The sequence below is a fragment of the Ranitomeya imitator genome, chromosome 5 (genome assembly GCF_032444005.1).
Source record: "Ranitomeya imitator isolate aRanImi1 chromosome 5, aRanImi1.pri, whole genome shotgun sequence".
Taxonomy (NCBI): Eukaryota; Metazoa; Chordata; class Amphibia; order Anura; family Dendrobatidae; genus Ranitomeya; species Ranitomeya imitator.
In genome coordinates, this window is record NC_091286.1 from 177,950,377 (window position 1) to 177,964,786 (window position 14,410).

General features: G+C 41.7%; 1 protein-coding gene across 5 annotated transcripts in view; it reads left to right on the forward strand.

Annotated features, from left to right (window-relative positions):
* Positions 1-14,410, forward strand: part of SNX9 (sorting nexin 9) — a 547,796-nt gene that overhangs the window by 270,264 nt on the left and 263,122 nt on the right. For 3 of the 5 annotated variants that reach the window (XM_069769364.1, XM_069769363.1, XM_069769360.1), the window contains one exon: positions 9,958-10,032. The exons of the other annotated variants lie outside the window; for them this stretch is intronic. In XM_069769364.1, the coding sequence (XP_069625465.1) occupies positions 9,958-10,032 (75 nt within the window). The remainder of the gene's footprint in view (positions 1-9,957; positions 10,033-14,410) is intronic. 5 annotated transcript variants of the gene reach the window in all.

Here is a 14,410-nt window from a genome sequence, read left to right on the forward strand (position 1 = left end):
TCCCCATCCTTGCCCATTCCACCACTTCCATCATTTCCTCCTGCACCACCATCCCCATCCTTGCCCATTCCACCACCATCCCCATCCTTGCCCATTCCACCACTTCCATCATTTCCTCCACCATCCCCATCATTGCCCTCTCCTCCCCCTAAACACACACACACCATTTACTTCTCTGCGCATTCCCCTGCAGCGCGCAACACACACACACACGCATGCACGCGCGCACGCACACTCACACACACCCTTCTCACCTCTCCTCGCGCTCTGCCGCAGCATCTCCATCGCCTTCCTCTGACACAGCCAGCCGCTGAATGATGACGTCATCCAACGGCGCGTCTGTGTGAGAGGAAGCGCGGGCAGGAAGCAGGAAGACAGATCGCTGCAGCTCTGCTGCTATTTTCTCTTGTAGGCAGCGGAGCTGCAGGGATTTCTCCCTGCCTGCCACAGCCACCCTGCAGGGGCCCCCCTCCACCTCCGCACCTGTTGGGAGTCGGCGCTCTGCAGCTTCTCTGTGCCGGCTTTCAGCTTGACAGTCGGCACAGAGAACAGCTGACTCCCAGACAGGGGGCGGCAGCAGAATGCATCCGCTGGGGAGACGCTGCGGGCCGCTACATTAGGCGGCCCGACTGCGCCCCCTGCCGGCTGCGCCCGGGGCAAATGCCCCGGCTGCCCCCCCCCCCCCCCCCCCCCTAGATACGCCACTGACTTTTAGGTCCAGTTTCTCCTTTTACCCTTGGGAAAATAAAAAAAAATGTTGCTAAAAGATCATTTTTGTGACTAAAAAGTTAAATGTTCATTTTTTCCTTCCATGTTGCTTCTGCTGCTGTGAAACACCTGAAGGGTTAATAAACTACTTGAATGTGGTTTTGAGCACCTTGAGGGGTGCAGTTTTTAGAATGGTGTCACTTTTGGGTATTTTCTCTCATATAGACCCCTCAAAGTGACTTCAAATGTGAGGTGGTCCCTAAAAAAATGGTTTTGTAAATTTAGTTGTAAAAGTGAGAAATCGCTGGTCAAATTTTAACCCTTATAACTTCCTAGCAAAAAAAAATTTTGGTTCCAAAATTGTGCTGATCTAAAGTAGACATGTGGAAAATGTTATTTATTAACTATTTTGTGTCACATAACTCTCTGGTTTAACCCCTTCATGACCCAGCCTATTTTGACCTTAATGACCTGGCCGTTTTTTGCAATTCTGACCAGTGTCCCTTTATGAGGTAATAACTCGGGAACGCTTCAACGGATCCTAACGGCTCTGAGATTGTTTTTTCAAGACATATTGGGCTTCATGATAGTGGTAAATTTAGGTCAATCATTTTTGCGTTTATTTGTGAAAAAATGGAAATTTGGCTAAAATTTGGAAAATTTTGCAATTTTTAAATTTTGAATTTTTATTCCGTTAAACCAGAGAGTTATGTGACACAAAATAGTTAATAAATAACATTACCCACATGTCTACTTTACATCAGCACAATTTTAGAAACAACATTTTTTTTTGCTAGGAAGTTATAAGGGTTAAAATTTGACCAGTGATTTCTCATTTTTGCAACTAAATTTACAAAACCATTTTTTTTAAGGACCACCTCACATTTGAAGTCAGTTTGAGGGGTCTGTATGGCTGAAAATACCCAAAAGTGACACCATTCTAAAAACTGCACCCCTCAAGGTACTCAAAACCACATTCAAGAAGTTTATTAACCCTTCAGGTACTTCGCAGCAGCAGAAGCAACATGGAAGGAAAATGAACATTTAACTTTTTAGTCACAAAAATGATGTTTTAGTCTACTTTCACACTAGCGTTTTTTGCAATACGTCGTAATGCGTCGTTTATGGTTAAAAACGCATCCTGCAAAGTTGTTTGCAGGATGCGTTTTTGCCCCATAGATTAACATTAGCGACCCATTGCGACACATTGACACACGTTGCAACCATCGTGCGACGGTTGCGCCATGTTGTGGCGGACCGCCGAGAGCAAAAAAACATTACATGTAACTTTTTTTGCTGCCAACGGACCGCTTTTTTCGACCGCGCATGCGTGGCCGGAACTCCGCCCCACCTCCCCGCACCTTAAAATGGGGCAGCGGATGCGCAGGAAAAATGCATCCGCTGCCCCCGTTGTGTGGCGCATTCTCTGCTAGCCGAGTCCGACGCTAGTGTGAAAGTAACATTAGCAATAATTTTTTTTTATTTTCCCAAGGGTAAAAAGAGAAACTGGACCCCAAACGTTGTTGTACAATTTGTCCTAAGTATGCCGATACCTCATATGTGGGGGGTAACCACTGTCTGGGCACACGATAGGGCTCTGAAGGGAGGGAGCGCCATTTGACTTTTTCAATGAAAAATTGGCTCCAATCTTTAGCGGACACCATGTCGCGTTTGGAGAGCCGCTGTGTGCCTAAACATTGGAGCTCACCCACAAGTGACCCCATTTTGGAAACTAGACCCCCCAAGGAGCTTATCTAGATGCATAGTGAGCACTTTGAACCCCCAGGTGCTTCACAAATTGATCCGTAAAAATGAAAAAGTACTTTTTTTCACAAAAAATTTCTTTTAGCCTCAATTTCTTCATTTTCACATGGGCAACAGGATAAAATGGATCCTAAAATGTGTTGGGCAATTTCTCCTGAGTACCCCAATACCTCATATGTGGTCACAAACCACTGTTTGTGCACACCGCAAGTCTCGGAAAGGAAGGAGCGCCATTTGACTTTTGAATGAAAAATTAGCTCCAATCGTTAGCGGACACCATGTTGCGTTTGGAGAGCCTCTGTGTGCCTAAACATTGGAGCTCCTCCACAAGTGACCCCATTTTGGAAACCAGACCCCCCAAGGAGCTTATCTAGATGCATAGTGAGCACTTTGAACCCCCAGGTGCTTCACAAATTGATCCGTAAAAATGAAAAAGTACTTTTTTTTCACAAAAAATTTCTTTTAGCCTCAATTTCTTCATTTCCACATGGACAACAGGATAAAATTGATCCTAAAATTTATTGGGCAATATCTCCTGAGTAGACTGTGTGCCTAAACATTGGAGCTCCCCCAGATGTGACCCCATTTTGGAAACTAGACCTCCCATGGAAATAATCTAGATGTGTGGTGACCACTTTAAACCTCCAAGTGCTTCACAGAAGTTTATAACGCAGAGCTGTGAAAATAAAAAATAATTTTTCTTTCCTCAAAAATTGTTTTAGCAAGCAATTTTTTATTTTCACAAGGGTAACAGGAGAAATTGGACCCCAATAATTGTCGCCCAGTTTGTCCTGAGTATGCTGGTATGCCGTATGTGGGGGTAAACCACTGTTTGGGCGCATGTCGGGGCTCGGAAGGGAGGGAGCACCATTTGACTTTTTGAATACAAGATTGGCTGGAATCAATGGTGGCGCCATGTTGCGTTTGGAGACCCCTGATGTGCCTGAACAGTGAAAACCCCTCAATTCTAACTCCAACACTAACCCCAACACCCCCTAACCCTAATCCCAACTCTAGCCATAACCCTAATTGCAACCCTAACACCAACACACCCCTAACCACAACCCTATCCCCAACACACCCCTAACCCTAATCCTAACCCTAATCCCAACCCTAACCCCAACACACCCTTAACCCTAGCCATAACCATGAACACAGCCTAATCTTAACCCTATTTCCAACCCTAGCCCTAATTCCAACCCTAACTTTAATTTCAACCCTAACCCTAAGGCTATGTGCCCACACTGCGGATTTGTGTGAGATTTTTCCGCACCATTTTTGAAAAATTCGCAGGTAAAAGGCATTGCGTGTCTAAGCCACTCACCCAGGTCGCAGTGCGCATGCCCAGGAATCCCAGCCCCGCATTGTGAATAAATCATAAGACACTGAGGGGCTGGGATTCACAAGCAGGGTTGCCGCACAGGCGCAGTCAGCGAGACTGCATATGAGGACAGATGGGCAGCGTTCACTGCGCCTGCCCCAGGCTTGACAAAAGAGCGCAGGCGCCGGCAGATTTCAAAATAGCGTTGAGCAGGCGGCACCCGGCACCAAGAAGACTTGAGTGACGGCTGTGAGGCATCTGCAGCAGGGGCGGAAAGACCTGCCTCCAGGACTGAAGGCAGGTATTTTGGACAAATTACAAAACGGATTATTTCTGCATTTAAAGGACCTATAACTGAAAGAGCCACTTTGTCAGAATGCAGCCTTACTGCTGCACAAGGTGGCTGTTTTAGTTTCAAACGCCTGGGGGGGGTGACAGGTTCCCTTTAACCCTTTCACCCGGCCTGCAGGAGCGCGATCCGACCATGACATATATGCTGCGTCACAGGTCGGATTGGCACAGGATTTCATGATGCATACGCTGCGTCAATGGTCGGGAAGGGGTTAACGGAATAAAAATTCAAAATTTGAAAATTGCAAAATTTTCAAAATTTAAGCCGAATTTCTGATTTTTTTAGAAATAAACGCAAAAATTATTGGCCTAAATTTACTATTAACATGAAGCCCAATATATCATGAAAAAACAGTCTCAGAATCACTAGGATCCATTGAAGCCTTCCAGAGTTATTACCTCATAAAGGGACACTGGTCAGAATTGCAAAAAATGGCCAGGTCATTAAGGTCAAAATAGGCTGGGTCATGAAGGGGTTAAACTGAATGACTTGTGTCAAATGTTTGGGATATCCTTCCACAAGCTTCTCACAATAGTTGGCCAGAATTTGGGCCCATTCGTCATGACAAAACTGGTGTAATTGATCCAAGTTTGAAGGTCGCCTTGATCACACCTGCCTTTTCAGCTTTTCCCATAAATTTTCAATAGGATTGAGATCGGGGCTTTGTGATAGCCACTCCAAAACATTGACTTTTTTAACCTTAAACCGCTTTACTATTTTGGCAGTATGCTTCTGGTCATTGTCCATTTGGAAAACCTATTTCTGCCCAAACTTTAACTTCCTTGCTGATGTCTTGACATGTTGCTTCATTATTGCCACATAATCTTTTCTCACGATGCCATTTATTTTGTAAAGTACACCAGTCTCTCCTGCAGCAATGCAACCCCAAAACATGATGCTGCCACCACCGTGTTTCACAGTTAGGATGGTGTCCTTAGGGTTCCAAACTTCTCCCTTTTTACTCCAAAAGTAACGAAGGTCATTCTGCACAGAAACTTCAATTTTAGTTTCATCAGACCATAGGACATGTCTCCAAAAATTAAGGTCTTTGTTACTGTGTGCTTTTGCAAACATTAATCTGTGTTTGTTTCTTTTGGAGTAATGGCTTCTTCCTGGCAGAGAGGCCTTTCAGCCCATGTTGATACAGTACTCGTTTTACTGTGGATATGGACACAATCTTACCCGCTGCTACCATCATCTTCACAAGGTCTTTTGCTTTTGGCCATTGGTTGATATGCACATGTCAGACCAAAGCACGTTTGTCTCTGAGACACAGAACCAGTCTCCTTCCTAAGCGGTATGATGACTGAACATTCTCATCTTGTCTGTACTTGTATATAATTGTTTGTAAAGATGAATGAGGCACCTTAATTTATCATAAAATTGTACCCAAGGATGAGCCAGACTTGTGTAAGTCTACATTTCTCTTCCTGATATCTTGGCTGATTTTTTTTTTAGACTTTCCCATGATGCTACACAAAGAAGCAGTATGGTTCAGGTGTGCATTAAAATACATCCCCAGGTGTGTCTCAGATGTTGCCAAGAAAATCATCAGAAGCTTCGAAACACATGACAGTATATGGGCAGTCCACAATTGTATAAAGGCATAGTAATCTTAAGTGTATGTAAACTTTTGACTTAGCTGTAAGTAAAAAAAAAAAATACCTTAAAACATTCTCTCATTATTCTGGCATTTGGCAAATAAAAATAATTATGGTAATCCTAATGGACCTAAAACGGGAAAGATTTATTCTGATCTCATGTCAGACATTGAGAAAAGCATGCATGTGTCTTTTTTATAGTGTATGTAAACTTGCTTACTGAAAATAGATGTCTAATAGATGTTTAATTAAGATTAAATGCTGTCGTCACACACACTTTCATCTCTCCATTCTGCTGTCACCCTTGAGGTCCATGGCTTTCTCTTGCATATGAGGATGTCACATGACCACTGCAAGAAAGTAGCCTGGACTCTGGCAGCAGACTGAAGTAGTCTGTAGGCACGTATGTGTTTTTTATTACTTTTAAACACATAACGTGGCTTACTACTAATAACTACTAACACTGACCTACAAAGCCATCCATAACCTTTCTCCTACATATATTTCCGAACTAATCTCTCAATATCTTCCCTCATGTAATCTCCGGTCCTCCCAAGACCTCCTTCTCTCCTCCACACTTATTCGCTCCTCACCCAACCGCCTCCAAGACTTCACCAGAATATCCCCCATCCTCTGGAATTCTGTGCCCCAACACGTCCGGTTATCCACCACACTTGGATCCTTCAAACGGAACCTAAAAACCCATTTCTTCAAAAAAGCTTACAACCTGTAATGACCACACGGCAACCTCAACACAATCTAAGCTGCTGCAACCCCCGACCTCCTGTCTCCTTCCCCACAATCCTGTAGAATGTAAGCCCGCAAGGGCAGGGTCCTCTTCCCTCTGTATCAGTCTGTCATTATTAGTTTTGTTTACTGTAAGTGATATTTGTATTTTGATGTAACGCGGTCTAATGTACTGCACCATGGAAATAATGGTGCTATATAAATAAATAATAATAATAAATTGTTGAAAAGTTGTGCACAATTCTGTTAAAACTGATTGTCATTCCACACAAACTAGTTAATAAATAACATTGACCATATATCTTCTTTATATTTGTTTAATTTAAATGCCTTTTAATTTCTTTAGGATGTTTGAAGGCTTTTATATTGAGGAGCAATTTTCTACATTTTCCATGAAATTTTTAAAATGTATTTTTGTTTAGAAACCAATTATGAAGTGGTTTTGAAGGTCCTATAAATTAGGGCATATGCACACAACATCTATTTCAAGTATATTCTGCCTGAAATAGTGATAAAAAAACAGCAACTAGAATGAACATATGCACAGGTTGTGCATATGTTCTATTTTTTGCAACTTCTGTCAACCATTTCAGACTTCGAAAAACATGTAGCTGCAGGAAGAAGTCCGATCCGTTCTACTTGTGTACTTGTCACCATGTTTTATGTAGTAATAATAAAAAAGCAGGCGTGCGGCTAAGCCACCACAAAAGATGTTCAGAGAGACACCAGAGAAGACACTTAATGGAAAATACTTCTGGTATTTTCCTGAAGTGTTTTCTACATAAAAATGGCGCAGGTAGGCCAGACAGTGTGCACCTTTAGAAAAACTCCATAAATTGCCCATCTTAAAAAATAACATGCATTAACCTATTCAAAACAACATTTAGGACATGTAACCTTTCAAGCGTAAGAAATTGGGCAAAGCGGATGTAAAATTTTAAATTTAAACGCTTCTAAGAAAATTATGATAAGAGTAAAAGTAAATTTGTAGTTGGGCTGTAGTAATAAAAAGTACTGAGCAATCTAGGGAAAGTTTATCTGATTAATATATCATGTGCATGGCAAGTATTGGAAATGATGCATGAAACTATATTTCTTGTTTACTTTTATCTTTAATTTCTAGAATTTGTATTACCACTCCTGATATGTTTGTTTTGGCAAACATTTTTCTTTCCCACGGTATAAAGCTATGTTCACACGTTTTTTTTCCTGCAGCTTTTTTTTTTTTCTTTTTGCAGCATTTTTGTCATACTACATTTGTCTCTTGTAGTAGTTTAGTGCTCCCAAAAAAATCTTATTCTACTTCATCAGGTTTTAGCACAAAAAAACACAGGAAAACCTGATACCTATACTTTTTCATCTTTTTTCAGCGTTTTTTTCACCACTCATTATTTTTAATGGGTGAAAAATGCAGAAAAAAGCGCTGAAAGAAGTGGCATCTCTATTGTGCAAACTCCAAGCAAAGGCACAAAATACTGATCACGAAAATAACAAGGTGTGTATATGAGATTTCTGAAATGTCATAGACCTAGCTGGTACTGAAAAATGCAGCTAAAATTAGCATATGAAAAGCTGGGCTAAAAAATGCACAAAAAACTCCTACATGGGAACATACCCTTACAATTCTGGAGCATCTCTTGGTAATAATGGTGGTGTTGCTCTAAAAATACTTTAAAATTGAATTTCATTTAGAATACAACTATTAACTAAAATGGACATATTCAGAAAGCTGGCAGGTCCTCCTAAAATGTATTAAAGGGAACCTGTCACCCCCAAAATGGAAGGTGAGCTATCTACAGCATTCTGGAATGCTGTAGATAAGCCCCTGATGTATCCTGAAAGATGAGAAAAAGAGGTTATATTATACTGACCCTTTATACATATATAAATTATATATTATGTGCCAAGAAATATCTTGAGACTGACTTTTCAAAGGTTTTATGGACTGATGAAATGAGTGACTCTTGATGGGCCAGATGGATGGGCCAGAGGCTGGATCAGTAAAGGGCAGAGAGCTCCACTCTGACTCAGACGCCAGAAAGGTGGAGGTGGGGTACTGGTATGGGCTGTATCATCAAAGACGAACTTGTGGGACCTTTTCGGGTTGAGGATGGAGTGAAGTTCAACTCCCAGACCTACTGCCAGTTTCTGGAAGACAACTTCTTCAAGCAGCGGTACAGGAAGAAGTCGGTATCGTTCAAGAAAAACATGATTTTCATGCAGGACAATGCTCCATCACATGCCACCAACTACTCCACAGCGTGGCTGGCCACTGAAGGTCTCAAAGAAGAAAAATAAATGACATGGCCCTGATCTGAACCCCATAGAGAAATGTGAGATCTACAGGGAGGTAAAACAGTCCACCTCTCGGAACAGTGTCTGGGAGGCTGTGGTGGCTGCTGCACGCAATGTTGATCGTAAACAGATCAAACAACTGACAGAATCTATGGATGGAAGGCTGCTGAGGGTCATTATAAAGAAAGGTGGCTATATTGGTCACTAATTTTTTGGGGATTTTGTTTTTGCATGTCAGAAATGTTTATTTCTAAATTTTGTGCAGTTATATTGGTTTACCTGGTGAAAATAAACAAGTGAGATGTTAATATATTTGGTTTTGTTAAGTTGCCTAATAATTCTGCACAGTAATAGTTACCTGCACAAACAGATATCCTCCTAAGATAGCCAAATCTAAAAAAAAATCCACTCCAACTTCCAAAAATATTAAGCTTTGATATTAATGAGTCTTTTGGGTTGATTGAGAACATAGTTGTTGATCAATAATAAAAATAATCCTCTAAAATACAACTTGCCTAAGGCCGGGTTCACACTGCGTTAGCAGCAGCCCGTTCAGCACATACGCTAACGGGCTGATGTAGCGCAAGTGCCGACGTTTACATCGCGCTAGCGCAGATAGAGCATCTGCTAGCTCTATCTGCGCTAGCAATGACGGACCCGGAAATGCTGCAGCCCACGTCTCAGGGTCCGTCACTCAATGACGGCACATCCCTAGCGCACGCCCATTGTGGGCGTGCGCTAGCGATGCGTCCAACATTGCAGTCAATGGTAACCTTAACGGGCTACGTTACACCGCATTTATGCCGCTGTGTAACGTAGTCCGTCTAACGGACTGCCAGGACGCAATGTGAACCCAATAATTCTGCACGCAGTGTATTTGTGGCCTGTACTGATGGGACCAAGATTGGTGTTCTCATGGTCTTGAGTTATTGGTTGCGTTTTATACTATGTTTTGTATCTTTTATGGTTCTTGTATGCAATACCTTTTGGTGTCTTATGTATCAAAAATTACCCTGGCATTTTATTCTTAAGATATGGTCCCTAAAGCCAGTACTTCAAGATTCTCAAATAAGACTCCATGTACCATGTAGAAACCTTTGTATGTAGTTATTTTGTAAGTCTGAGGTTTTGTGTTAATGTCACACTCCAGATTATGTAATCTGTTACAGGACATTGGTGGAGGATGGATAGAAGCGAAGAACACCCAAGGTGAATTGGGGCTTGTACCAACAGATTATGTTGAGGTGAGTGAAATTTACAAATGGTAAGTAATAACAAGTGGTAATTTGCAAACATTTTTGAAACCAGTCCCTAAAGACAAATTTAGATTCTGCTGTGCTTGAAGAATGTGAAGAATAGTCATAATGTATACACGACTGTGTAAAAAGGTATAAACAGGTGTGGAAAGTATACAGGTGCTTCTCACAAAATTAGAATATCATCAAAAAGTTATTTTTCAGTTCTCCAATAAAAAAGGTGAAACTCATATCTTCTATATATATAAAAACGAGTGTCAATGATGTCATAATCGTTGCCATGGTGACGGTGATGTCATAAAGGTTGCCATGGCGAAGATGATGTCATAATAAGTTACCATGGCGAAGGTGATGTCATAATGGATATATGGGCTTGGGACTATGGGATGGAGGATATGTATGATGGGAATAAGGGCGCGGAACTATGGGATTGAGGATATGTATGATGGGAATATGGGCAAGGGACTATGCGATAGAGGATTTGTGATGGGTATATGGGCATAGGACTATGGGATAAAGGATATGTATGATGGGTATATGGGCATGGGACAGTGGGATGAAGGATGTGTATGATGGGTATATGGGCATGGGACTATGGGATGGAGGATATGCATAATGGGTATATGGGCACGGGACTATGGGATGGATGATATTCATTATAATTTGTTATAACTAACCACAGTTACTATGCCCGGGCAACACTGGGCTCTTCAGCTAGTATTATATAGAGTCATTACAAACAGAGTGATCTATTTCAAGTGTTTATTTATGTTAATGTTGATGATTATGGCTTATAGCCAATGGAAACCCAAAAGTCATTGTCATTAAATTAGAATACTTTATAACACCAGCTTGAAAAATGATTTTAAAATCCAAAATGTTGGCCTACTGAAATATATGTTCATTCAGTAAATTCACTCCTTACTTGGTTTGGGATCGTTTTGCATCATCAATACAGCGTGGCATGGAGGCGATAAGCCTGTGGCACGTTTGGAGACTGGATGGCACTGCATACGACCCCAAGAATACCATCCCTACAGTCAAGCATGGTGGTGGCAGCATCATGCTGTGGGGCTGTTTATCAGCCAAGGGGCCTGGCCATCTGGTCTGCATCCATGGGAAGATGGATAGCACGGCCTACCTGGAGATTTTGGCCAAGAACCTCCGCTCCTCCATCAAGGATCTTAAGATGGGTCATCATTTCATCTTCCAACAAGACAACGACCCAAAGCACACAGCCAAGAAAACCAAGGCCTGGTTCAAGAGGCAAAAAATCAAGGTGTTGCAGTGGCCTAGTCAGTCTCCTGACCTTAACCCAATTGAAAACTTGTGGAAGGAGCTCAAGATTAAAGTCCACATGAGACACCCAAAGAACCTAGATAACTTGGACAAGATCTGCATGGAGGAGTGGGCCAAGATAACTCCAGAGACCTGTGCCGGCCTGATCAGGTCTTATAAAAGATGATTATTAGCTGTAATTGCAAACAAAGGTTATTCCACAAAATATTGAACCTAGGGGTTGAATAATAATTGACCCACACTTTTATGTTTAAAATTTATAAAAATTTAACTGAGCAACAAAACTTTTTGGTTTGTAAGATTTATGCATCTGTTAATAAATCCTGCTCTTGTTTGAAGTTTGAAGGCTCTAACTTATTTGCATCTTATTAAACCTGCTAAATCTGCAGGGGGTTGAATACTACTTGTAGGCACTGTATAAAGGGCCTGAATCATTGTAAGAAAGCAAGGAGGGAAACCCCCTTTGCAAGACCGCAAACCGTTAAGGCCAAGAAACGGAGTCAAAGGCTTTTTTAATATCAAGCGATAATAACATGCTTGGTAAATTGCGCTGTCTGCAATGATGCAGCAGGTGAGAGACTCGTCTTATGTTATCTGATGCTTGTCTATTGGGAACGAAACCCACCTGATCTCTATGTATTATAGTCCCTAGCCCCGAGTTTAACCGTTGAGATAGGATTTTAGCTAATATTTTAAGGTCTATGTTAATTAGAGATATAGGTCTGTAGTTGGACCATGCTAACTGATCAGAATTAGGCTTAGGTATCATAGACACAGCTGCTATCAACGATGCTTCTCCGGGTTTATTTCCGTCTCTCAAGGAATTAAAATAATTAGTAAGGTGGGGTATCAAGAGAGGGGCATATTTTTTATAGTATAAGGCTGTAAAACCGTCCGGGCCGGGTTTTTTATTGACTTTCAATTGTTGAATAGCTAACTCTATGTCGTTGGAAGAAATAGGTTGGTTTAACAAGTCAATCAGACCTGGTCCCAGCGCCGGGAGTGGGACAGAGTCCAAAAAGGCATCCAGCTCTCTGGAATCGACGGTTGAAGTGGCGCTATATAGTTGTTTTAATTTCTGCTGGAACAATTGGGTAATCTTCAATGGGTTGGACATGATTCCTGAAGGAGTACGTAGTCTTAGTGGGGGGCGGGGTTGAGGTAAACATTTTAGCCGTCGCGCTAGGTTAGAATTATTTTTATTATTGAGGGCTTAAAACCATTGTTGGGACCAGCATAAGGCTCGGTCAGCGTTTTCAGATAGACAGGTCAAGTTCAGTTCGGGCGTGGGTGAGATTTCTGTATATGTCCGGGGATGGCAAATTTTTCAATTGAGTCTCAAGCACTGATACCCTGTCTTCCAATTCAGCCTCTCTCGCAAGTCTCTCTTTTTTCCTGCGGGAGGCCGCTTGAATACACAGACCTCTCAATACTACCTTGTGCGCTTCCCACAAAGAAATCGGAGAAGAGGCTGATTGAAGATTGAGAGAAAAATATTCCTCTAGGTGGCCTTTTAATTTTAAAGCGATCTCAGGGTAGGAGAGCAGAGAATCATTCAGGGTCCAATTATATGAATATGGTTTAGGGTGCAGCGCAGAACATATAAACAAGATTGGGGAGTGGTCAGACCACGGGGTGGAGAGGATGGAGATGTTGGAGATGTTAGGGATGAAGGATGGATGGACAAATATGTGATCTATTCTAGTGTGGACTAGATGTTGCGGGGAAAAATACGTATAATCCCTTTGAGAGGGGTGCAAGTCCCTCCACAGGTCTACCCACTGGTATTGGGAAAGGAGTTTATTAAGGGAGGGCGAGTCCGTCGACGGGAGTGGCGATGGGATAGTAAGGGATTGTGCGATAGTTGTCCTATCCAAATGGGGTTTGAGTGTACAGTTAGAGTCACCGCAAAGTATTGTGGCTCCCTGGGCATGCTCGGTGATTAGTTCACATAATTGAGAGAAAAAGGCGGTTTGATGGGTGTTAGGGGCATAGTATGAGACGATGGTGACCAGTTCATCTGAAATAGTGCCTGTAACTATCAAGTAACGCCCTTCCTTATCAGCTACTAAGGATTTAACCCCTTCATGACCCAGCCTATTTTGACCTTAAAGACCTTGCCGTTTTTTGCAATTCTGACCAGTGTTCCTTTATGAGGTAATAACTCAGGAACGCTTCAATGGATCCTAGCGGTTCTGAGATTTTTTCGTGACCTATTGGGCTTCATGTTAGTGGTAAATTTAGGTCAATAAATTCTGTTTATTTGTGATAAAAACGGAATTTTGGCGAAAATTTTGAAAATTTCGCAATTTTCACATTTTTAATTTTTATTCTGTTAAACCAGAGAGTTATGGGACACAAAATAGTTAACCCTTCGTCACATACAACTGATCTGACAGGCGCTTTTCTTTTACTTTCATTTCTCCTTCCTCACCAGATTGTGAGGAAACCCCCTCCCTCCAGGTAGTCTTCTGTCTCTTGAAGGTCTGTGAAACCTGATATTCACAGTTGGATTTCAGAGCTTCAGGGGAGAGGATATAGCTGCACAGATCTCTCAGGCTCATTGTATGTGAATACGTCACATTCAGTAAGGTTGGTATTTTATGTTTTTATTCATCACAATAGTTTATTTAGCTTGTTTTATGAATGTATAGCACAAAATGTGAGGATATTTCATAGAAATAAGGGAGATTTTATAAAAGAAAGTGTGCTGCTCAGGCATATACAGTAGTTCCCTAACATATTCCTTCTCTTGCTTCAGATTATCTGCTGAAATGGAGAGGAAAATGTACAATTTATCCAAACAACTTGATGTTGAGGAAGTAACAAACATGCTGTTAGATGATAGAGACCTCACACTGAATGAGGATTTAGGAGAGGAAAGTGAGATTGATTCTCATGATGAGGTGGAAGAATGTGTCCTGGATTCTGAAACAGAGCAAGATGGTGACAGTGGTGAGGATGAAGAAGTTGGATCATATTATATTGGAAAAGATAAAAATACTAAATGGAACAAGAAGCCATTCCAGAAAAAACGTCAAACGCTGGCCAATGGTCATATTTTTTG